The sequence below is a fragment of the Watersipora subatra genome, chromosome 3 (genome assembly GCF_963576615.1).
Source record: "Watersipora subatra chromosome 3, tzWatSuba1.1, whole genome shotgun sequence".
NCBI classification, from domain to species: Eukaryota; Metazoa; Bryozoa; class Gymnolaemata; order Cheilostomatida; family Watersiporidae; genus Watersipora; species Watersipora subatra.
In genome coordinates this window covers 62191776-62219275 of record NC_088710.1, presented here as the reverse complement: position 1 = coordinate 62219275, position 27500 = coordinate 62191776, and the positions used below count along the sequence as shown (strand labels likewise).

Here is a 27500-nt window from a genome sequence, read left to right as displayed (position 1 = left end):
GATGTATAGACATGAGTGATGATATGATGTATAGACATGAGTGATAATATGATGTACAGACATGATTGATGATATGATGTACAGACATATGACTGATGATATGATGTACTGACATGAGTGATGATATGATGTACAGACATGAGTGATGATATGATGTACAGACATGAGTGGTGATATGATGTATAGACATGAGTGATGATATGATGTATAGATAAGAGTGATGATATGATGTACAGACATGAGTGATGATATGATGTATAGACATGAGTGATGATATGATGTACAGACATGAGTGATGATATGATGTACAGACATGAGTGATGACATGATGTATAGACATGAGTGATGATATGATGTATAGACATGAGTGATGATATGATGTATAGACATGAGTGATAATATGATGTACAGACATGATTGATGATATGATGTATAGACATGAGTGATGATATGATGTACAGACATGAGTGATGATATGATGTACAGACATGAGTGGTGATATGATGTATAGACATGAGTGATGATATGATGTACAGACATGAGTGATGATATGATGTACAGACATGAGTGATGATATGATGTACAGACATGAGTGATGATATGATGTATAGACATGAGTGATGATATGATGTATAGACATGAGTGATGATATGATGTACAGACATGAGTGATGATATGATGTATAGACATGAGTGATGATATGCTGTACAGACATGAGTGATGATATGATGTACAGACATGAGTGGTGATATGATGTATAGACATGAGTGATGATATGATGTACAGACATGAGTGATGATATGATGTATAGACATGAGTGGTAATATGATGTACAGACATGAGTGGTGATATGATGTACAGACATGAGTTATAATATGATATACTGATACAAGCGGTGTTATATTATTCTGATATGAGTTGTGATATGATCTGCTGCTATAGTGGTAATATGGTCTACTAAGGAGTCAACAATTGCAAAGAATAGAGGTGGTAATGATGTATTTTAGCGATATGAGATTTCGCTAGTTGTTCAATTTGAGCTCCTAGCCAAACCATGCCTTGTATCGATACAACCAAGATGATTAGATAAACAGAGTACTGAACCCAATTTATAGCGATTTTAATGAGTCCACTCGGTTAATATTCCATATATTACTACACTTCAATGAGGACTGTTAGCATTACTACAGAAAACTCAAATCGATTGTGAAACATTGACCAACACTCAATCGTTGGAAATAGACATTAAGATTATTATGAAGTGCACATGATCACAGATACCTTGTGTCAAAAATCTAAACAGACACATGATATATGTTGCTTGTTTTTAACTTATTGAAAACAGATTTGGACAAATTCAACTCGACACATGATGAGCTACTCTTACGATGGTTACTCTTAGCAACTCTACCCACTTTCATATTCCTTGTAAGATTGAGCTGTGATTAAAATGTGTATTTGATGTAACGTAAAGCCGCCATGCTCAGAATACACTTAGAACGAACCTTGCTGGTGGAGAGCCACCAGTGCCCATACGATGAGTTGGCAAGCCGATTGGCTACGTGGCTCAGCCATAAATGTAGGTTTGACTGTCTTGTGTAGCAAGTCGGGAATGTACTCAACAATGAATGTATGCACCACCTCCGGCAGCAGTAAGTGACCAATCATGTGGAAAAGAGAGAGAGCCTTGGCCATCTCATCGATATAGGAGCACTTGAACATGAGCTGTAGAAATAAAAGTCAGATACTACAGACACTAACCTACCCTTACATGATGCAATATAAAAGGAGTGCTGAATTGACCTCAATTACTTACCCCCACCATCTTTTGGACGAGCCACTTGGGTTTGGTGAATTTTAGGTTGACAACGAGAGACCTGTAGGGTTGACTAGAAATGTACCCGACTTCTATGATATTGTCGATAGATTTGGCTAAGGCGACCATCATAGGCTGGCTGCTAGGATGACACTCGACGCTGGAATCCTTTATTATTCCAGAGGAATTGAGCAGTCGTGTGATGATAGAACGCATCATAGAGTCCCTATGTCACAAGGGTTGGTGAGGATGAACACAAATGCTTGTTTTTGACAATCTGACTGCCTAGTTAACACAGACCACCCCACACAGACACACGCGTGTAACAACATTCTGAAGTATCTAGGCATGGCTTGCAGGTGCCCTAATAGATGAGCTCATAAGCATTAACACTCCTCTATGTTTGGAAACAGTGTCAACAGATACTCACCTAGCTGCATCCTGGGTGGTTACTTTGGAGATGGCGGTGACAATGCTAAGCTGTTTTGTCCTCAGTTGTACGGGACTGAGCCGGGCCTGTGTGACAAGGGAGCCTACTGAGTAGAGGAGGAGAGAGTGTGAGCTACTGGACACCTGTCTGATCACATGACTGATTGTTGACTCATCTATGGCTGACAGCTGCTGGGCCTTGGAGAGTTCGACAAAAGCCATCGGCAAGCACATAATCATATCCTTGAACCTGGCAAAGCTGCAAAAATCACGTCCAACTTGTTTTATTGCAGACAATCATATTAATATCTACAGCTGATGACTGCTGAGATGTATCCATCTGCTACCCTATTGATCAGCAGGTATTAAGAAATCATTATACAGCATGTAGCTAGACTGAGGCAGCAGTAAGTTGTAGATAATTATACAAAAAAATATTACAAAAAAAAATAATTTAACTGTGAATCTGCATCTAAAAATTATTAATTATTAAAAATTGGATAATCATTAAATAAATCACAAACATCTTTGGTTTTAGCAACTACTTACTGCTGCCAAAGTCAGCAGAACTGTCACTACACTAAATGTGGCATTCGCGGATTTGTAATTGTTTTCATTTGGTAGTAATATCAAGTAATTGAGGTGTAAGTTATTGTGCACCTTCTAATGCTGCCGAGTAAAAATACATAATTAGATAACTTTTACCAGCACAAATATTCAATAGAAAATGGTGCAAACCTTAGATTGGTCAGCTGAAAGAACAATTGAATTGACCATTGCTAATTCAGTCAAGTAAATTATCCCATCCTCTATGCTTGCAATGATCACTAATAACAATATCTGGCTAAGAGTTGACCAGCAGTCTCAGCTGATCACATGACTGCCTGAGCAAAGATAGGAAACTACATGTAGAGCCGAGGCTGCCTACCCAATAACACTCTCTTTGTTTACAATCCGACTCAGTAACTCGTCCAAACAGTCATTGGAGGTGAAACTATGATGGTTGGGTATGCTGTGGGTGAGCAAGGAGAGATAGTGTGACATGAAGACTGTATTTGAATAAGCTGTCGGAACCAATGTCACAAACACCTGCAATAGACAATAGCCATGCCTCACAAAAAGCTGAAAGCTAAAATAACTAAGCAAAACAGCTTTTGATTAGTTAGAAAACTAATATTTCTAATAAGGAATTCTTTGACTTGCGAATCAAACACTGTTTGAGCCAAGTTCAGTAACATTTTTGTAAGCTGGTCATCAATATTGCCATCTACTATTTACAAAATTAAGAACCATTTCCAATTAATGAATTGAGTTAAGAACTATATAGTATACAGTAGTTAACAGAAATAATTTATGTAAAGGTTTCCCTTCATGTTAAGAAAAATATTCCTTATAATGTAGAGCGTCTAGTCGAGGCAAGTTCTTAAATTTTAATTTCATAGTTCACCTTGAAAATATCTTTTTTTGGAGAAAAAACAACTATATATACTATCACCCTGATAGTCTAGAAGTGTGCATGAGAGATCGTCAGTTGTGCCAATAAAGTGCAGATAATAAGTAGCAGCATAATTGTTCAAAAATACCCAAAAAAGTATCGGTCTACCAAGCTGTATGTCACAAGTTGGAGTCTCGGTGAAAGCGATGCTTTATACTAACCTTTAACACTTTGGAGAGACGGATGGACAGACAGACACTGCGCCTATTATAGTAAAGATATATTTTTGTTTTTCCTTTATTTATACATATGCATTTTTTTTTATTTGCAGCATAGAAAGTAAAAAATTTATTTAAATTAATATTGAAGGTGCGCACTCCTCTAACTTAACGAAGAATTACTGTAATTATGGACTCTAAGCCAAATAATGGTGATAAGAGATCAGAGAAAAGTTTTTTATGTAAACCAATAATACTAAATTTACTATACAGGCATTACATTAAAAAGTTAACTTTAGTTTATTTTCCTTTTTGAAAGGTCAAAAGGGGGAGTTTAGGCAGTTTACATGGATTTTACTGATCATATAACCTAGAATCCCTACAACGTAAACGTTCTCAGAACAGATTATTTATGTTGTAAGAGGGTCTACTGTAATTGTCTGTTACCAGTTGACCAAATGTAAAATTAAGACTTTTGCTTTTTCACTCTAGCTGTTATTAAAAATCAGTCAACATACTTTATCAAAATTCACCAAGTGTACTTCAATACTTTTTTGAACCTCATTCTAAAAATTAGCATTCTAGACTAATTAATGAACAGGCAGAAAATTTTTCCCAATATCTTTTTGCACCCAAGGATCAAAGCTATAACATTTAATCACTTGCTTTTATTGGAGTTATTTCCTCAACTGAATGGAATTAAAGCTGACAACTCCAACTTGCTTGCTTTGTCATATTTTGTTACATATAGCAATACATGTAGGGTTTGTATTTGAGTTTTAAAATTTTGCGTGCAATTTCAAAGGCCTTCCAGATTTCTCGTGAATATGACATGACAAATATTACAACTGGCTGTCAATTATGTTCAAACGTTTGCCATATTGAACAGATATTTCTCTTTTCAGTTCCGACTAAAGTGGTTAAATCGTAAATCCTTAAAAGAGAACCTGACTGATTTCTGGATGGCTGTCATTTAAATGTTCTAAATCATTTGTAAACAATTGGGTCAGCATAAGCTAAGGGTCAGCATAAGGGTCAGCATAAGCTGACTCTTTAACATAACCTTGAAAATAGTGTTTAGTGTCGACAAATTTTATGATACGGTAACAGTAAATAGCCTAAACCTAAAGGACTGACAAACGGGCATGAAGGTTCCAGGTGCCATTAGTTCGATGTTGAAGGTTTCACTAGTTAAAGATATTGACAGTTATATTCATATGTAAATGAAATCTTCCATTTTAGAGATTGCCCTTGTGCAAAAACAAAATTGCATCCAAACATGACTGTTGAAAAATAAACACTGCTACTAAACATTATGGTTATGCGCTCAGTCGCTGTAAATGTATAGTTTAAGTGCGAATAACCATAATGTGACATAAAAACTAATAGTATGTGGTTGTCACTTACTGACTTGGAGAAGAGCAGTACAATTTGTGTTAGAATCAATAGAGTTAAATCACACATCTGCACAGCGGTCTCATTCTGTGACAGCTCTATGCTCAGTTCATTCAGCCTACAGAAAAGGCAAAAGTGTGATTCTGTGCAACTGTTCTAAGCATCATCAATATAATTAGAATTTTACAGTTTTAACTAAAACTAGTAGATGAAAAGTAAGTAAAGTTTAAAGTCTCTCTAGCTGATTCAGTGGACTCCCTAATCCAAGCGTGATCATCACTGAGGAACTGTTTCAATTCACATGACAGTGTCCACTAGATTACTGCATGTAATATCCAAGGCAAGCCTAAGCGTAGTGTTTTGGTACACGTTACACGAGCTCTGACACATACCTTAGAAGGTGAGCTATAAGCTTGGACAGTTTGCTACCACACGCAGCAGATATGAGTATTCTGTTTAAAAGATCTTCCGAGGAAATAGTTTGAGAGAGTGATGATATCACAGAGACGCCGCAGGGAATTATGTCTGGTCCACTATTTATCTAGAAAAATCGGTCCATGCCATTGCTAAATACTGTATATCTACAAATGCATGTCGGACTCCGGCATCAAGATAAACATTCAGACACATCTTACAGATACACCTTACAGATACACCTTACAGATACACCTCACAGATACACCTTACAGATACACCTTACAGATACACCTTACAGATACACCTTACAGATACACCTTACAGATACACCTTACAAATACACCTTACAGATACACCTTACAGATACACCTTACAGATACACCTTACAAATACACCTTACAGATACACCTTACAGATACACCTTACAAATACACCTTACAAATACACCTTACAGATACACCTTACAAATACACCTTACATATACACCTTACAGATACACCTTACAGATACACCTTACAAATACACCTTACAGATACACCTTACAAATACACCTTACAGATACACCTTACAAATACACCTTACAGATACACCTTACAAATACACCTTACAGATACACCTTACAGATACACCTTACAAATACACCTTACAGATACACCTTACAGATACACCTTACAGATACACCTTACAGATACACCTTACAGATACACCTTACAGATACATCATACAGACGCATCTTACAGAAGCATTTCACATCAACTTTCTACATATTCATGATTTGATGGAGATATTAGTGGGGGAGAAGTGGTGTAGGTAAGTTTATTCTTATTGTTGATAAACTGTGATGTACCAGTACATTTAGATCACTGGCTAGTACCGTAAGAACAGCGAACTGCATAAGTACTTAACTACATGTTCCCATGTTGCCATCGTCCCATTTCTTCAACATCTGATGTTCAACATTGTTGATGAACATCCGCATTGCTCATCAACAATGCTTAATCATTGTTAGAGATTGCTAAGCACAATAATAATGGTGACACACGCAGCATCGTTGACTGAATATGAATAGAGTCTCGCTTCCTTTTAGTGTTTAGTGATAAACTGATAGGTACACGACCAGCTTTCATATACAGATTAGTTAGTCAATTTACAAACAAAAACAACTCCACCTTTAAACCTCGATATTCATCCATTTATAAATACCGCTGTGACTAGTCTTTAAAACTCAAAAATTTAGTAGATTCTATCAGAAAGCATATTGGTGTTTTTCTCTCATTTGCAATTGAAGAGCCCGATGCTAAAAGTTCTCAAGTCACAAAATGGCCAACTGCAGAAAAGCAAAGTTAAAGTTAGAAACTTGTTGTGAAATCGGAGAAAGGTCACTAGCCATCCTTTACCTACATTATCAGGCTCCTAACTGTCACTACATTCACATTTCAAGTTCCTTAGATCTCTTTGTACTATTGAATTGCAAAAAACTGAGATGTTTTTATATAGACTTGAGTACTTATAGTGCAATTTCATGGACTTGGGTACTTTTAGCATTATAATGCAGGTTTTTCAAAGGATTAAGACACTTTTATTTATGTACGATGACAATGAAAATGATTAGGTGAACAGCAGACGTAAAGAACACCAATGTCAGATTAAAAGCCTGCATAATACAACATTTTTCACTCAAATTCCGCGTCTCCTTTGTCGTCGGCGGTCAAATGATCGTAGAATATTACAGTAGACGGGATGGCAATATGTTACGAGAGGTTTCGCAGGTTAGTTTCGCAGGTTTTATTGGGAGATAGTCCAGATAATCAGACATAAACCATTTTGGGTTTGAAGTGGCTTTTAATGAAGTCAGCTTCTGGCCTCTTTTCAAAATAGCCACCTGCTCAGTACATTCTCCCATCATGGTCTAGCCCTTTTTTAGCACTGGGAAGTTAGGAGATCAGGAATAGCAGCTTCATCTACTTGCTCAGCCATTGTTGAATGCGCTGAACAGAGCCGTGTGATCACATGGCCCAATAGCCTCAATCTGAATGGCTGCTCATAGACTTAAGTACTTTTAGGACATCAGTATAAAAAATGTTGGTGTACCTTTGTAATTTATACAAGACTTGGATACTTTTTCATGCTTATTTCTGGTGTTGGACTTAGGTGGGTATGCTTTAACATTCTACAGTGAAAACTGCAGTTGGCCAAAATTAAGACTTGAGTACTTTTAGAACTAGGCTCTTCAACTTTTCTTGATGTTTGAGGTGATCTGACAGCCAAGATATTTCAAGATTAAAATTGACAAAACTTGATCACGGTTAAAACGCTCAGAAGAAAATACATGCAAAATGATCCCACAGGTTGCTATAATTGACATGGGCTAATGCCTTCAAGTTACAGCATTAGGAGAGTCTATTCTGTTGGTCTCTTAACAACTATAGACCTCATAATCGCCCTTTCGTTTGATCGAATCGTTTTAACCACGATCAAGTTTTGGCGATGTTAATCTTGAAACTTCCTGGCAGACAGATCACCTTAAACATGAAAAACAATCGCAAATGATAGAAAAATACTGATACTTTGTGATAAGATTTTTTTTTAATTTGTGCAAGTTTATATTTAATATGAAATGCCAGGCCCTAGCGTAAACACAAACCTGGCCTAGAGAAAGAATGAGGTCATCAATGCACCCTAACATAAACACAAACCTGGCCTAGAGAAAGAATGAGGTCATCAAGGCACCCTAACATAAACACAAACCTGGCCTAGAGAAAGAATGAGGTCATCAAGGCACCCTAGCATAAACACAAACCTGGCCTAGAGAAAGAATGAGGTCATCAAGGCACCCTAACATAAACACAAACCTGGCCTAGAGAAAGAATGAGGTCATCAAGGCACCCTAGCATAAACACAAACCTGGCCTAGAGAAAGAATGAGGTCATCAAGGCACCCTAACATAAACACAAACCTGGCCTAGAGAAAGAATGAGGTCATCAAGGCATCCATAACAAGAGTAGACTTTGGATATTGGAGAGTCAGCACCTGTTTCCATCTTACACATTGGCATTTCATTCAGCTTCTCTCTCAGGGCATTCTCTGTTGCAAGGCTGAGCAGTTTATATTTTACCATCTCATTTATCAGTAAGCTCAGGAGGTTTGGCCTAGAAAAATACATGGAAGGTACAAGGTTGCGTGATTAGGCATAAACACCGGTTGAAGGTTGATTGATAGCATTTTACAATTACGATTGTTTTTAACAATAAATTCATGATATTTAACTTTCAGCTCTACTTTTGATGTCGGCAGAACAAAAGGTCAATCTCGAACCAAATAAAACACTGACAAGGGTGAACGTTTGGCTGCAATATCAGAAGGCTATGTTTCAGCAAAGCATAAACATGTGGATTACTGATGTTGTAGATTAGCCAATGCATGACTGTGAGACAAATCAGGTTGTGTTGGCCATTAATGTCAGCATTACTTATAATAAATATTAGCAGGCATATAAAAAGGTATCGCATGGAGAGCAAGCACCTTATAAATGTAACCTTTATAAGGCATAATTTATAACGTTAAAGAGTTATAAATTTTCATACAAAGAAATAAAAATTTACAGTAAAAATATGATTAGCGCTGCTCACACTTAATAAGCATAGTTATATGTTATCAGTGTATAGTTATACGTTATCAGTGTGTAGTTATACGTTATCAGTGTATAGTTATATGTTATCAGTGTATAGTTATATGTTATCAGTGTATAGTTATATGTTATCAGTGTATAGTTATATGTTATCAGTGTATAGTTATATGTTATCAGTGTATAGTTATATGTTATCAGTGTGTAGTTATATGTTATCAGTGTATAGTTATACGTTATCAGTGTGTAGTTATACGTTATCAGTGTATAGTTATACGTTATCAGTGTATAGTTATATGTTATCAGTGTATAGTTATATGTTATCAGTGTATAGTTATATGTTATCAGTGGGTAGTTATATGTTATCAGTGTATAGTTATATGTTATCAGTGTATAGTTATATGTTATCAGTGTATAGTTATATGTTATCAGTGTATAGTTATATGTTATCAGTGGGTAGTTATATGTTATCAGTGTATAGTTATATGTTATCAGTGTATAGTTATATGTTATCAGTGGGTAGTTATACGTTATCAGTGTATAGTTATATGTTATCAGTGTATAGTTATATGTTATCAGTGTATAGTTATATGTTATCAGTGTATAGTTATATGTTATCAGTGTATAGTTATATGTTATCAGTGTATAATTATATGTCATCAGTGTATAGTTATATGTTATCAGTGTATAGTTATATGTTATCAGTGTATAGTTATACGTTATCAGTGTATAGTTATATGTTATCAGTGTATAGTTATATGTTATCAGTGTGTAGCTATATGTTATCAGTGGGTAGTTATATGTAATCAGTGTATAGTTATATGTTATCAGTGTGTAGTTATACGTTATCAGTGTATAGTTATATGTTATCAGTGTATAGTTATATGTTATCAGTGTGTAGCTATATGTTATCAGTGGGTAGTTATGTGTTATCAGTGTATAGTTATATGTTATCAGTGTGTAGTTATATGTTATCAGTGTATAGTTATATGTTATCAGTGGGTAGTTATATGTTATCAGTGTATAGTTATATGTTATCAGTGTATAGTTATATGTTATCAGTGTATAGTTATATGTTATCAGTGTATAGTTATACGTTATCAGTGTATAGTTATATGTTATCAGTGTATAGTTATATGTTATCAGTGTATAGTTATATGTTATCAGTGTGTAGCTATACGTTATCAGTGTATAGTTATATGTTATCAGTGTATAGTTATACGTTATCAGTGTGTAGTTATATGTTATCAGTGTATAGTTATATGTTATCAGTGGGTAGTTATATGTTATCAGTGTATAGTTATATGTTATCAGTGTATAATTATATGTCATCAGTGTATAGTTATATGTTATCAGTGTATAGTTATATGTTATCAGTGTATAGTTATATGTTATCAGTGTATAGTTATATGTTATCAGTGTATAATTATACGTCATCAGTGTATAGTTATACGTTATCAGTGTATAGTTATACGTTATCAGTGTATAGTTATACATTATCAGTGTATAGTTATACGTTATCAGTGTATAGTTATACGTTATCAGTGTATAGTTATACGTTATCAGTGTATAGTTATACGTTATCAGTGTATAGTTATATGTTATCAGTGTATAGTTATATGTTATCAGTGTATAGTTATATGTTATTAGTGTATAGTTATATGTTATCAGTGTATAGTTATACGTTATCAGTGTATAGTTATATGTTATCAGTGTATAGTTATATGTTATCAGTATCTACTATATAAACGGCAATCGTTGTCTGTCTGTCTGTCCGCCTTATAGAGTACCGTATTTTTCGGACTATTAGCTGCTACTTTTGTCTGACGGTTTGTGAGCCATGCGGCTTATATGAGGGTGCGGCTATTCTGTGGTTTTTCTTTCACCGCTAGAGTGCATTAACGGGAATCTCTGGTTAGTACACGCCCCTACTAGGGATGGATGATAAATACTGATATGCTAATATTGTATCTTTAGGAGTTGTCTGTTCGATATATCGAGTTGCCGATAACTCCCAAATATTGGGATGCTATCAACTTCTTACCGAAATGAAATAACTATTGACCTATCACATGATCTCTGGTTAGCGCGCCTCTTTACGGTGCCCAACAACACTTTTCCGTTTTAAACAGTAAAGTTGCTGCCGCTTCAAAAAGCACCATCATGAGTTCTGCGGCCTATACAAAGGTGCCTATACAGCTATACAAATGTACTAATCATCAAATAAAATAAATTAATGAATAGTAATTTACATGCGAATATTGGGAAGCTATTAACTTCTTACCGAAATGAAATAACTATTGACCTATCACATGATTTCTGGTTAGCGCGCCTCTTTACGGTGCCCAACGACACTTTTCAAACAGTAAAGAACGTTTTAAACAGTAAAGTTGCGGCCGCTTCAAAAAGCACCATCATGAGTTCTGCGGCCTATACAAAGGTGTCTATACAGCTATACAAATGTACTGATCATCAAATAAAATAAATTAGTGAATAGTAATTTACATGCGAATAATATTTACTGCCAACGTGTACCGAGAAGGTCACGCGAATGTTGGTTTCTTGCGACTGGAAAAAACGCAGTTCTCACCTACTAAATTTCTACATAAAAAAGGTAAGTACTTTTTATTCAATGTTGTATTGTCTATGAATTGCCACATTTCCACTACAATAACCCTTTCACTTGCGTTCATGTACAAATTTAGCTATCGGCCTACTGCCAGCCGTTTTGCCGATATTGCTTAATTTGTATACAATATTTTTTTCAATTTCAAACTCCATCTAGAACGTTTGTTTTGGTTATATATTTCATTATGCCAACATGTTAACAAGCACTGCTATACAAAAAATTTGTTGCATCTATACTTTGTGCATTGATAAAGCGATGTGAAGCTACAAAGCAAAACGATCCTCTACAATTTTCCTTATTCTTACAAAACCATTACTTTCATCGCCATCAGAGTCAGTGTAGATATTGCTTTTCAATTATCTGTGTAATCACAAAAATCTGAATCGGCTATAAGTCATCAACATAAGTAGTTATTTGTTTTCTAATTCGGACGCCTTTGATGAACTTACACAAAAATGTCCGTTTTCAAGTTGGAAATCCCCAAACAAAGATTTAAATATTAAACTTTAGGCTAGGGTCAAGTGGGGTAAGTACACCATCGAAAAAGGGTAATTCAACTTCGCAGTCTTGCTGCTTTGCTTTAACTAAATATTTGAGTCTAATATTTGTCATTGTGAAACTCCAGAATGTTCTGAGCAAGAATATCAGCTCTAGAAGACTGTTAATTAAATATCATTGCTTGATATGAAGCGCTAAAAAATGTGTGTCTAGGTGGTGCATTTACCCCACATACAGGGGTAAGTGCACCACCTAGCCTTCTTTGCCATTGTTGTGCATTGGTTGATAAACAGGGGCAAATGCACCAAATTGCTGATATTGAAATTATAGAAAATTCAATGAGAATAGAAAAAAAAAAATTTTTGAGATCGTACCGAACCACTGAAATATTGATCTTATTGAACATTAAAATTTTAAAAATTAGCAATTTTATACTATTGATCTTCAAGTGACCAGTTTTACTCAAGTGAACCAAAAATTTGACATAGATTAACTCAAAAGTATAACAAGAAAGACTATAGAGATTGGGAGAGCTTGAAATGAGATTGAACTGTCTCTTTTGATGAGGAACTAGGTGTGTGCTGGGTGGTGCACTTGCCCTGCCCCTTTTATATGTTAATACCTATTAAAATTTGATATTTTAAACTTTGCAATTATTAGTAACTGCAAGTATAATTTACTTGCATCTTTGCAAGTTATACAAAACAGACTATAGCAAATGTTGCATGAATTTCAAAATTAATTTTATTAAATAAAACAACTGTGATTATAAAGTATAATATTACAGCATGATAGTATTTACTAAAATAAACAAATAAGATGGTTCGGTGAAATATTATGTGTACAATAGTGATTATATAACTGATTGGACGAATGAGCTGACCAAATGCAGTGTCAAATGTTAAACATTAAATTTGCTATAACCGAGCTATTACACATTGAAGGTGGAGAGGTCAACTTGGAAAGTGACTATATCCCGGCGGCCAATGATCGGTGTAGGTAGCGTCATCATTACAGTATCAGCATCTATCAGTGAAATATCTTCTTGTTCTGGCCAGACAAATGCTCCCTTCTGTGCATTTTGACACCTCATGTACTTAACAGAGTACTCTGAAGCAACTGGCTTGTCGATTATTTGTCCAACAAAATGACGAACCGAACGTTTTCCAGCAAAGCGAACCAGAATAAAATCTCCGATAGCATTAGGTTTGGGGGGTGCATTATCATCTTCAGCTTCACTAGGTGAATCTGTGCTGTCATGCAATACCATTTCTCTGTCATCAGCTTCATCAGATGACGATTGAGGGCTTGGGACTTTTCTCTTTTTTTTACGTTGGTTTTTTTTTACTTTGGGTGCCAATAGTTTCACTATTCTGGTATCAACCTCTTGACGAGTAAGGACTTCTGCACTACTAGCAACTTTGCGGCGTTTCACGGTAATGTTGGCACGTTGATTTTTGACTGTATTTAGAAGAAGTTTCTCAAATGAAACTGTAGCTGATACATTTTCAGCTGAAGTTGATATATTCTCGAGCGGAATATAGGTTTCAGATTCTTTAGGTGTTTTTTTAACATGACTGGTAGTTTTAGGCGTTGCTTCCACATGACTGATGGTTTTAGGCATGGTTTTAACTTGACTGGAAGCGATAGGCAGTTCACCAGTTGCCACTTCATCATGAGATGTGCTAGACTGCTCGATAATATTTTCTTTACCATGACTCGAACTAGGCTGGTCATTAGCTTTTGAAGAAACTCCTTGGACCGATGAAGACTGGCTAGACACAATGTGCTGGTTGTAGCTCTCTAAATGTTTTTTGTCAAATACTTTTTGTGACACAGCAAAACGATTGACTTTGAGGTCACCAACGATTGTTCCATCATAAATTCCAGTTCCTCTAAAACCACTTATCATGTTACTTGCGGTTAAATCGGCCCACACATTGCCTAGAAGCTTTGCAAATTCGGCTTTTCCAGGTCGCGAGCCAACATGTAGTCTTTGCCACACTGTCAGTTTTTGATCCCATTTTGCCTTGAGACCGCGGAAGCATGCCACATCCAAAGGTTGTAGGATATGTGAGGTGTGAGCTGGTAGCTTGAGGATGGTAATTCCATTCATTTGGGCGGCTTTTATCAGATGAACTGTAACATGACTGCCATGTCCATCAAATATCAGCAGGCAAGGAGTTTCACCTTTGACATGGGGAACAAAGCTTTTCGTAAACCAGTTAAGAAAAAGTTCGCTTGTCATCCATCCATTAGCAGAGGCAGCATAGGATGTATTTGGCCAATCTCCCGATTTTGGAATCCAGCTATCCCAAAGATTTTTTCCTTTGAATATAACAAATGGTGGCATCTTGTCACCATTAGCATTTACACAAGCCAATACCGAAGTATTTTCTCTGCCAGTTGCAGCGGTAATACGACATGCTTTTGCTCCTTGAGCGGCTACAACCTTAGTTTGTGTTGGATCATGGCTGAAACTTGTCTCATCACAGTTCCATATGCGCTTTGGTTGATTCTCCAATCCTAATTCTTTTAGGGTTTTTTCCAGGAGATCATAGAACTCATAAACTATGTACGGAGATGTCTGGCGCTTCCGGGCATGCTCTAGGGCCTGCGGTTTCAAGATAGAGAGTGTATGGCGCTTCTTGAACTCTAGCCACCAGTCTTCACCAGGTCTATTGTTTTTAAAGGGAGTTTTAATGTCGTTTTTGATAACATATTTTTGAACAACATCCAAGATCTCACACCGGCTCAAACCAAAACCATTTGTGCTCATAACCTTTATTGCATCGGCGAGCTCCTTCTCCTGATCAATTGATAATGCCGGTGGCTTTCCACCTCCTCCAACAACAGCAACTTTACCTCGTCTCCCGCTAATGTAGTCTCTCAATGTTTCTCGGGGTATTTTATAAACTTCTGAACATCTCTTTGTGGATAACTGCTTTGTTCGTATTTTGTCAAGCGCTGTTTCCAAATCTTCAGCAGAATAAGACCGTCTATTAGTCTTTCGAACATAGTTGCGGACCATTTCTGACTCTGAAATTAAAACAATATCAAATTACTATTTAAGCCAGCATAATAATAATGTTTAACAGTTTTGATAGTGACTATCTATCAATACTAAGTTGCCTTTTATAAAATATTATTGAGCTGGGGCAAGTGCACCATGGTGGTGCACTTTCCCATACACATAGGTGCACTTGCCCCTGTCTCTAAAATTATCAGGGGCAAGTGCACCACACCAGTTAAAATAAAACAAAATTATTTTTTTGGATGAAAACAATAAACAAAGTATTCTCTGAATAGACACCAGTTACACTAAATAGTTAGCCAAAACAAATATTCACTAAAATGAAAGTTATAAAATTATCAGTGCACAGCTCTAAATTTAAAACCAACTACTTAAATAGTGCATTTACCTTTTGGTTGCTCACTTCACAAAAATTTTGAAATCCAGCATGGAGGGACTATAGCTTCCTGTAAAGGATCATGGGTAATAGTCCTGCAACTCAGAGACAGCTATGCAGTGATTGGCTGATGAAATATCAACAGCTGGTGCACTTGCCCCAATGGTGCACTTACCCCACTTGACTATAATTTTATAGAGAAATCTTAAGACAACACTGTCACTACCATAAAAGTCCTAAAGATCGTTGGTCATGTTATCAACGAATAATAAAATTCAGTTACTAGCAATTGCTGGGAAAGTCGCAAAAATGTGTCTACGGCGGTCAACCATAGAAAACGCATAAATGAGTCTACTTCGGTGAAAGGGTTGAAAATGTTGGATTTGCCACTGTTTGTGATAGTAAACATGTTCATTTCCTTCTGAGTTACTTTTGCTTTTTTTCCAGCTACGAGTACTATAGAACTACAGCTACTGCAGAACTTGCACTGGTACTGCAACTGCGTTTTACCTACATGTACTAAAGGTTAGTACGTTTTATTCAATGTTGTATTGCCTATGAATCGCCACACCTCAACTACTTATTATCGTTGGATTTGCCGCTGTTTGTGATAGTTGGACCAGTTCATTTCCTTCAGCAGCTGAGTTACTATTTTTTTCCAGCTACGAGTAGGCCTACTGTAACTTACTGCTACAAAACTTGCACGAGTACTCCGAGGGTTGCGATAGGCGATGGTGAAAAGAAAGAGAGCAGCTGGTATTGACTTACTGTCACCCTGCTTTAGCCATGACCAGCTGTACGTCGCCTGCTAAAAAGTTGTCACAAACCGAAAACTGTTTGCTCATACAACCGACAGAAAAACGAAAGATGTTGTCTATCCGCAAGTGTTGCGTTGAACTAACATTGTGTTATTGTCATGTCATGCTATGTTCTTCATGTTCTGCTATACCACATGCAGCATTTTCTAACATATTTTTCAGTATATATATATTTTCATGCATTCGTTATTCTTATTGTATCTCATAAAAGGCTATCATGTTGGCGCTATGTTTTATTATTGTAAGGTGCTAATGCTGTATCTGCCTTGACATCATACTGTTTGTGCTGTTATACATATAAATTTTATCGACACAACTTCATTGCTGTTTGTATATACCATGTCACAACACAGGTTATAGACGAAAAACTGGTGAGCTATGATTAATGTTTTAAGCATGTAGTCTCTATTTAATAAACGCTGGTGATAGCAAAATATTTTGTGTAATTTTTTAGAAGATGCAAAACTTTTCAATACTGCCAGTTTGAAGAACTTCAGTCTGCCTAGCAATGTCAATTTCATTATCAGTTCTCTGTACACAAATAGGGCAATGCCGGTTTGAGTGGTACGAGACTGATGCATTGTAGACTAGCTGTAAAACGTATTGCGGATTTCCATTGTTCTCCCAACATTATTGACATATATGACTGTATATGTGTATGCATAGTGCGATCGGGGCAAAAAATTTTAGTAGACTGCATATTTGGAGCTGTTTTACAGTATGAAAGACAACTCTCGATAAACCTCTTGCTCTGTTCCCGTGGACAGGTAATGCAGCTAGCGGTTTGGGGTCGTGGCGCCACTCGAGGATGCGCGAGAGACCTTTTTCGCCCCGAGTGCAGCGAGAGTATCCAGGCGCGGCTTTCCGGATGAATGAGTTGGCGAGTGCGAGGCGATTGGGTGCGAAACAATTGAGTGCTAGGCGATTAATTGCGAGGTGATTGATTGCGAGTGCGAGGCGATTGGTTGCAAGTGGGAGGCGAGTGCGAGGCAATTGATTGCGAGGCGATTGGTTGCGAGTGCGAGGTGATTGGTTGCGAGTGCGAGGTGATTGGTTGCGAGTGCGAGGCGATCGGTTGCGAGTGCGAGGCGATCGATTGCAAGGCGAGTGCGAGGCAATTGATTGCGAAGCGATTGATTGCGAGACGAGTGCAAGAGCGCGATTGTCAACTGCTCGGCGGGTAAAGACTGATCAGCCAATGCCGGGCTCGGCGGCAGAAGTGCGCAATCGTCAACTGCAAATATAGACGGGTATGGACGGACGCATGAATCTAGACACATGAATCTAGAATATTTACTAGATTTCAACTGCATCTAGCTGTGAAACACATTGCAGTTTCCCATTATTCTCCCCAACATTATTGACATGTAGTATGTGTGTGCATATTCAGGGCAACAATTTCGGTAGACAATTTACATAATATTACATCAGGGCAACAATTTCCGTAGACTGCATATTTGGAGTTGTTATACAGTATGAAAGACAACTCTCAATAAACCTTATGCTGCGCGTGAATCTGTTTGAGTAGGCGGGTAATGCAGCTAGTCTACTATATAAACGGCAATCGTTGTCTATCTGTCTGTCTGCATGATTGAGTGTCCGCGTTATAGAGTACCGTACTTTTCGGACTATTACCCGCTACTAGGTATCTAAGGCACATTAACGGAAATCTCCGGTTAGTACACGCCTCTATTATACATAACCTATTCATCGTTTTTACACAAAAATCACGTCATCTCTGGTTAGCACGCCTCTTTACGATTCCGTACGACACTGGTGCGTTTGAAACAGCAAAGTTACTGCCGTGTTAAAAAAACACAGTCCTGAGTTCTGCGGCCTATACAAAGGTGCCTATACAGCTATACAAATGTACTAATCGTTAAATAAAATAAATTAATGAATAGTAATTTACATGCGATTAATATTTACTGCCAACGTGTACCAAAAAGGTCAAGGGAACGTTGGTTTCTTGCTGTCACTGGAAAAACGCAGTTCTCACCTACTAAATTTCTACATAAAAAAAGGTAAGTATTTCTTATTCAATGTTGTATTGTCTATGAAGTGCCACACTTCCACTACATAACCCTTTCACCTGTGTCCATGTACAAATTTAGCTATCAGCCTACTGCCAGCCATTTTGCCGATATTGCTTAACAGCTATACAATATTTTTTCAATTTCAAACTCCATCTAGAACATTTGTTTTGGTTATATATTTCATTTTACCAACATGTTAACAAGCACTGCTATGCAAAAAATTCGTTGTATCTATACTTTCTGAATCGGCTATAATGTCATCAACATAAGTAGTTATTTGTTTTCTAATTCGTCAACGCCTTTGATGAACTTACACAAAAATGTTTGTTTTTAAGTTGGAAATCCCCAAACAAAGATTAAAATATTAAACTTTAGGCTAATTTTATAGAGAAATCTTAGGACAACACTGTCACTACCATAAAAGTCCTAAAGATCGTTGGTTATGTTATCAACGAATAATAGAATTCAGTTACTAGCAATTGCTGGGAAAGTCGCAAAAATTTGTTTACGGCGGTCGACCATAGAAAACGCATAAATGAGTCTACTTCGGTGAAAGGGTTGAAAACGTTGGATTTGCCACTGTTTGTGATAGTAAACATGTTCATTTCCTTCTGAGTTACTTTTGCTTTTTTTTCAGCTACGAGTTCTACAGAACTACAGCTACTACAGAACTTGCACGGGTACTGCTACTGCGTTTTACCTACTAAATTTCTACATCGAAAAGGTTAGTACGTTTTATTCAATGTTGTATTGCCTATGAATCGCCACACCTCATCTACTTAATAACGTTGGATTTGCCACTGTTTGTGATAGTTGGACCAGTTCATTTCCTTCAGCAGCTGAGTTACTATTTTTTTTCCAGCTACGAGTAGGCCTACTGTAACTTACTACTACAGAACTTGTACGAGTACTCTAAGAGTTGCGATAAGCGATGGTGAAAAGAAAGAGAGCAGCCGTTATCGACTTACTGTCACCCTGCTTTAGCCATGACCAGCTGTACGTCGCCTGCTAAAAAGTAGGCACAAGCTGAAAACTGTCTGTTCATACACCCGACAGAAAAACAAAAAATGTTGTCTATCTGCAAGTGTTGCGTTGAACTAACATTGTGTTATTGTTATGTCATGCTATGTTTTTCATGTTCTGCTATACCACATGCAGCATTTTCTAACATATTTTTCAGTATATATATATTTTCATGCATTCGTTATCCTTATTGTATCTCATACAAAGGCTATCATGTTGGCGTTATGTTTTATTATTGTAAGGTGCTAATGCTGTATCTGCCTTGACATCATACTGTCTGTGCTGTTATACATATAAATTTTATCGACACAACCTCATTACTGTTTGTATATACCATGTCAAAACACAGGCTATAGACGAAAAACTGGTGAGCTATGATTAGTGTTTTAAGCATGTAGTCTCCATTCAATAAATGCTGGCGACAGCAAAATATTTTGTATAATTTTTTAGAAGATGCAAAACTTTTCAATACTGCCAGTTTGAAGAACTTCAGTTTGTCTAGCAATGTCAATTTCATTATCAGTTCTCTGTACACAAATAGGGCAACACCAATTTGAGTGGTTTGAGACTGATGCATTGTAGACTAGCTGTAAAACGTATTGCAGATTTCCATTGTTCTCCCCAACATTATTGACATATATGACTGTATATGTGTATGCATAGTGTATCAGGGCAAAAAATTGCAGTAAACTGCATATTTGGAGTTGTTTTACAATATGAAAGACAACTCTCGATAAACCTCTTGCTGTACATGAATCTGTTCCAGTGGACGAGTAATGCAGCTAGCGGTTTGGGCCGTGGCGTCACTCGGGGATGTTCGGGAGACCTTTTTCGCCCCAAGTGCAGCGAGAGTATCCAGGCTCAGCTTTCCGGATGAATGAGTTGGCGAGTGCAAGGCGATTGATTGCGAAGCGATTGAGTGCCAGGCGATTGATTGCGAGGTGATTGATTGCGAGGCGATTGGTTGCAAGTGCGAGGCGATTGGTTGCAAGTGCGAGGCGATTGGTTGCAAAGGCGAGTGCTTGCGAGGCGAGTGCGAGCCGATTGATTGCGAGTGCAAAGCGATCGATTGCGAGGCGAGTGCAAGAGCGCGATTGTCAACTGCTCGGCGGGTAAAGACTGGTCAGCAAAGGCCAAGGCAGGGGCTCGGCGGCAGAAGCGCGCAATCGTCAACTGCAAATATAGACAGGTATGGACGGACGCATGAATCTAGACACATGAATCTAGAATATTTACTAGATTTTACATGCATCTAGCTGTGAAACACATTGCAGATTTCCATTATTCTCCCCAACATTATTGACATGTAATATGTGTATGCATATTCAGGGCAACAATTTCAGTAGACAATTTACATAATAATACATCAGGGCAACAATTTCAGTAGACTGCATATTTGGAGTTGTTATACAGTATGAAAGACAACTCTCAATAAACCTTATGCTGCACGTGAATCTGTTCCTGTAGGCGGGTAATGCAGCTAGTATAGTTATATGTTATAAACATAATTTTAAACATGTATGTTATGTAATATGTTGTATGTATGTGCGTGTGTACGTATATTGTTAAAGGTTGACTTGCAACAAAATTCACATTACAGTTATTTGGTATCAAAAGATTCACCATGTCTTACTATGTTGTGTTGTAAGTGCCAAATGTGTGGAAATGTGATTACAAGCTCTTAAACGCTCAAAAATGAAAAGCGGCCGTAGATTGGAATATCTTTATTTTGATGACGTAGCCACGAAATTTGGTTATCGTCTTGTCACGTATGTTCTCACGTGAATTGAAAGTCCAATGCAAAGCTCAATATAAAACTTATCGTAGTACTAGTGTATGACAAACACTTCGGGTTTTACCAAAGACCCCGAATCAAATATAGATGCTCGCCACTTTACAGTTTTGTTTCGGCATAATTAAATCGTCAAGTCGTTCTCTGATCATGTGACCCAATACTTCGCAAATAATTTTTGCAGCACTTTTCGATTATCACAGGTGACCAACAGGCTCGTCATGATTATCAGACAATGATATGTACTCCTTCGAGGTAAGGTTAAAAAGTTTAACGATTTTTTACGGTAAGTTATAAGATATCAGTGCTAAAAGTGACAGCATTACAATGACGATAAAACAGACGCGTAAGAACAATAGACATAGTTTTATTGAATGCGTGAAGTATATTTGTGAAAATATTTCGACGAATAAGGTTGCAAGAAGGTGTAAACAAAAACTATCTCTCACAACTACATCACATTTGAGCTGTTTTGGAAAGGGAATTCAAACTACGGCGGTCCCGTGTGGCTGCGATTTTCTGTTCGTTTTTGAGCTTTTAAGAACTTGTAATCACCTTTTCCACATATTTTGCACCTACAACACAACAGAGTAAGACATGGTGAATCTTTTCATATCAAATAACTGTAATGTGAATTTTGTTGCAAGTCAACCTTTAAACAATTTGTTATTAATTCATAGTTTAGGCATTTATTAGATAAACTATGGTAAGAGGCACGTAAATGGAAAGCTAATGATGTTCTACACATGAATATATATCAACTGTAATTTGGCTCTTCAGTCCGGTTTTGGTGCAATATTACGGTATCTGCATATTACAACAAAAATTCAATAAAAACCCAGATTATATTCGCCAACAAAATTGGAAAATTTAACATGATTTCTTCAATCTTGAAAGAGCAAAGAGGTGAGTTTGGGAAGATCTTGGAAAGAATTAAGCTATTTACATGTATTTCTCTGTTCGTATAACATAAAAACTCCTAAAATGGACTATTTACATTGTAGAGGCATCTATTCTATATTATTTTTCTGGAGTATAATGTGGTAGTAGACAAAGCATTTTCCTCAAGCTTCAAACTATAACTGCCACGTACAACTTTTATTGCATTGTCTAGGTAAATCAGACACGCTGATTTCGATTTTGTACTCAAAATAAAGATTAGTCTACTGACTTTTAGAGTCATAAAGGCTTTTTATAGTGTTTTGATATCCGTCTCAAAAACAACACAATTGGCACAACAAGCTCCGCCCATAGATATGTGACGCATCCTAGCTTTTTAGAAATGGAAGTTGGCGATATTAGTTCGATTTATAATGATAGAGATGGGTGTCTTAAAACCCATTATTATCTAAATTCAGCCTTCAAAATCTTCTCAGTCTTTTATGAAAGTTTTTTATGATACTTTTAAAATGGCTCCTAGCTTGATACAGAATGTTTAGTAGGCTGAACACTAAGAAAAATGAGCTCAAAAAAGCGCGATAACAACGGTGGCTTGAGATAAAATCGCCCTTTTTTGAGCTTTTAAATAGTTTTAAAGTTTTTATCTACCTTTCATAAAAGACTGACATGATTTGAAGGGTGAATTTAGATAATGGGTTTTGAGACACCCATCTATATCATTATAAATCGAACTAATATCGCCAACTTCCATTTCTAAAAAGCTAGGATGCGTCACATATCTATGGGTGGAGCTTGTTGTGCTGTAAAAAGCCTTGATGACTTGGAAAGTTAGTGGACCAATCTTTATTTGGAGTTCGAAATCGGAATCAGCATGTCTGATTAACCTAGCAAATACGATAAAAGTTGTATGTGACAGTTATGGTTTAAAGTGGTATCCTGATGGTTAAGATGAGAAACACATTCCATTTGAGGTTAGATGAGGAACACAAGGTGCTATAAATTACAGTAAATAGGATTTGCTTACTCTTGCAAAGTGTATGCTGCCTGATTGAGGAGGGAAGTGTGGCTGAAGAGCATGTCCAGTCCTGTGTAAACATCATCAACATTCAGGACCTGTGTCCCGGCAGCAGTCAGGTGAAACAGCAGACTTGGCAACTAAAATAGTACAAAGTTTAAAAGAACCTGCTGTGCCTGTCATAAAAAAAACAAATAAGCAAAACGAGGATCTCGCACGAGGCGTTACCCTCGAGTAGACAACTCCTCATTCAGCAGCAAAGAGACAAAGAATCCAAGTATAAAGTTAATTAATAAGCAAGTTCTCAACCTGCCAATGTCAAAAACCAAAATACTCAACAGCAAAATAACAATTCCTGATTAAACATGAATGGTAATCAATGTATGGATGAAACAAAAAGTCATGTGAACAAAGACTGCATCTCAAATGTGTTGTGACCAGTGATTGGCTAGCGACCAAACTGTTCACTGCACTGTAATAATTGTGCAGCTGCTTCCTAGCTCGTCTACCTGTCCCTCACACCCTCCATATTGCTAAAATAACGATCACATGGCCAGCACTTCCCTCACAGCTTTAAAAACATGCAACAATAAACTCAATGGGGCACATAAAATAAAATAAACTGAACTTCTACAAATATACATTTCAATTAGAAATCGATAATTTTAACAGAACTGATGAAACTGGAGAAATGTCTCATGTTTTATTAGCACGTAAGTGGCAGAACAGAAGGTAAGTTACTCTATTGGTGACAAAGTAATTTATACCTTGATGTACGTGAATGAAATCCAATGAATTTGATCAAGGTCTGTACAGTCGAGGAGTCCACTTATACACGCTCGGAGTATCTCTGTCACCAATACACTACCCTCCAGCATCTACATAATATCCATAAGTGAAGCACCTGCATCACCTGCCATTTTCCAGACAAGCATCTCAGCACTGTCCCATGGAAGTGTTTCTCTCAATACTGATCATCTCTATTACCTGAATAGACTTGTATAGCCTAAAGTAACGAATGAGTTGGTTGTGGTTCCTGCAGGAATGTCCCAAGGCCTCTATAGTAACGAGAGATGCAATGGTTGAGCTAGGGCTTGTCAGAAGGAATAGTTTCTCCTGGCATCCACTACGAGGGTCATCTATTTCAAGCCTGGCAAAAGTATCTGGTATGGTGATAGACTAAGGGACTTCAATTAGGTATTGGAAAGAGGTGCTATAACGCCCCTCGAGAGCTAACCTATATGAGTAATGACTCCAGCTACTTACTTCTCACAGACTGAGATACACTTCCTCATCCTCTGTACCAGATCAGGTCGCTTATCGCTCAGATAAGGAAGGAGGGGAGAGAATTGTGTGGCGCTCTCCTGGAGGGACTGGAAGGTGCCTGTAACGACCCCATGTAGGTTTCGAGTGCAAATTGTTAATTCCATGCATAGGCACACTTACTTTCTCTACCTGTACCCACAGACTTCTGTTTCCTTCATGTGTATAAAGTTGCACATAAGTTTTCTCTGCCTCAATAAAAATCAAAAATACTTTCCATATAGCTATGACATCATATGGGGCAAATGTTCAATAGAAAACAATGCATAGAACTGAAACCATTAAAATCAGCTGTATTAACTCTTTGAGTACCACAACCAACATAGTGCGGCTTGGCACAGCGTTTGCGTATGGCCAAGAGCCGTGTGGAGTGGCTTCGGTAGGCTTCGTGCAAAACGTTTCTGTATATGAAACAATTAATTAATTTGACAATTTCATTTGACAACTGTAACTTAAAATAAGCATCTGCCTGTGTTGAGCCAATAGAAAATATGTTTACAGCCCACCCTGAGCTTAGTTTCGCTTTGGTAAAACTTTACTTTTTATCGAAATGTCTTCTTCGCAAGACCAGCCGGATCAGACGTTATACAGCTACAGAGGTTTCCCTAATTGTACTTCAATAGACTTCTGATGATTATCTATTGAACAATCATACAAATGAGAGTGATTATTTTATTTTCAGCAGTAACAATAATGTTTTAGGCTATAATACTATTTAGAACTTATCCGACACGGAGCACGCTAATGGTGGTGGCAAAAATGACCGAAAAAGTGTCCGAGCTCATTCTGCAACACATTTGCAAACTTTCTTATGGGCATCAGCTGATGGAAAACTTCATGCTGAATAAATTAGTATCAAAATATTTTTCATAGACCATGCGGTTCAAAGGTTACAGTAATTTATATGCGCCTGTCAAATATTAGCTTTTACTAAATCTTTAGCTATGTCCCGGGTAAAAATTATTGGGTAGCGAAAGAGTTAATGTGTAACCATTGTCTCAGCGCAGGGAGGCACACAGCAGTGAGTTGGATTATATGGGTTATGCATCTTCCATATATGCCTTGTCCAAAGAGGAGCTGTGTAAACTGTAATGTTACATATTTTAAGGACTCGCAACGAATGCGATTTCTCAATAAAAAGGTATCACAACAGGCAGTGTTTCTTGTGGTCTAAATTTCACATCAAGTGCATTTACAAATGAAACCCGCCGCTTCCTTAAATAAATTAATGAATTGATAGATTTAATCTGTATGGATATTAAGTCTCAAGAGAAAAATGGTGTGTGTATAAAGAATAAAGTGAACATTATATGCCAAAACAGATTGGAGAGAGAGTGATTACCCAATGGTGAGACCCTTCGAGAGAGGTTCATGGCCATCACACGAGGCTTGTTGAGTGTGACTGTCTCGATGAGCTGACACAATGAGCCGAGCAGAGAAGAGTAGTATCCAGATGGATCAGCTTTTTCAGACTCCGACATCTTGAGCAGCACCTTGTACATGAGCATGAAGAGCCAGGTAAGGTGGTTGGCGAGTAGCTGGCAGTGTTCCACAACGCCGTCTCTTGGAACATCCAAACTGTGAGCAAAAACGTGGCAGTTCATATTAGACTTTGAGAACATAAATACTAGCTACTAACAAGCAGGTATCACTTTGGACTTGAAGGAAACAGAAAAGCAGCGGCTAGCAAGTTAATTAAGGTGAATAAGACGGACACACACAAATGGAGCTATATAAAATGACAACAGATACTGTATACGATGCACATGTAGGAAGAAGAGCTTTTAGCTGCATCAACCGCTAAATTCATGCTGAGTTATTAATAATAAATAGCAGATAGTATTGTTAGATTTGATAGCTTATGTTAGAAATCTGAGTTGATTGCAGGGTATGTCAGCTACAGGAGGAAGTATTTTCATGGTACCTCAGCTATAGTCAAGGTGATCTCATGTTTATTCGGCAATAATAGAGTTAAGCTTGTGGTAAGTCAGCAGTAGTAGAACAACTTATTAGAGAAGGTAGCTAAAATAGAGGTACTTACAGAGTAAGTCAACTGTAGTAGATGTACTTACAAGAAAAGCTTAGAATTACGTTTCAGGAAGTTGACCAAGTCGAGGAGAATAAGTGGCTGCTGGATATCATCAAAGTGGGAGGCTGCGTTCAGCACCTTGTCTAGAGGCAAAGCCTGTAAAAAAGTTCCTGGTTAGCCATTCTGTACAAGAGACAGCACTGCAGCACAACATACATGAGTAGAAGGGAATAGGATGAAATACACAGGGTCACCGGCACCATTATGACATCAAAGGTCTCAGGAACTAGTATAAAATATTCGGTGAATTTTAAAAAGCGCTGTGGAATTACCTGACTGGACAAAAGGTGCTGAAGATAGGAGAAGAGCAAGTCATTAGCAGCTGTACCTACTAGAGCTTCATTTAGAAGTAGTTCTGAAATAATAGATGTATTACTTCAACTTAAGGATGTATAGAATAGTCTGCTTCACACTTAATCAAATCACCTAATCAAATACTGACTAGAGCCAGACTAAAACCGCAAATCAAACACCATTTGAACTCGGAAATGAAGCTGTATATGATCAAGGAGAGGACAGAGTGATGACAAAATACTTTAAAATCCTGACATTAAGTTCTATGCATCTAGTCGGTGATACAAATGAGAAATTTCGTTGCCTTACCGCTACACAATCAGGTGAATCGAATGAAT

The 27500-nt window shown here is 37.3% G+C and overlaps 1 protein-coding gene across 1 annotated transcript in view; it reads right to left on the bottom strand.

The window, feature by feature from the left end:
• The window catches only part of LOC137389950 (mediator of RNA polymerase II transcription subunit 24-like), a 32016-nt gene extending 5085 nt beyond the window's left edge, over positions 1-26931 (bottom strand). The window contains exons 1-13 of the mRNA XM_068076147.1: positions 26852-26931; positions 26122-26357; positions 24723-24840; positions 24444-24606; positions 24224-24334; positions 23466-23596; positions 8667-8859; positions 5686-5834; positions 5306-5411; positions 3174-3334; positions 2247-2504; positions 1817-2042; positions 1506-1725 (exon numbers count right to left, since the gene is read on the bottom strand). Coding sequence (XP_067932248.1) covers positions 1506-1725; positions 1817-2042; positions 2247-2504; positions 3174-3334; positions 5306-5411; positions 5686-5834; positions 8667-8859; positions 23466-23596; positions 24224-24334; positions 24444-24606; positions 24723-24840; positions 26122-26287 — 2002 coding nt within the window. The 5' untranslated portion in view covers positions 26288-26357; positions 26852-26931. The remainder of the gene's footprint in view (positions 1-1505; positions 1726-1816; positions 2043-2246; positions 2505-3173; positions 3335-5305; positions 5412-5685; positions 5835-8666; positions 8860-23465; positions 23597-24223; positions 24335-24443; positions 24607-24722; positions 24841-26121; positions 26358-26851) is intronic.
• Positions 26932-27500: the final 569 nt, after the last annotated feature.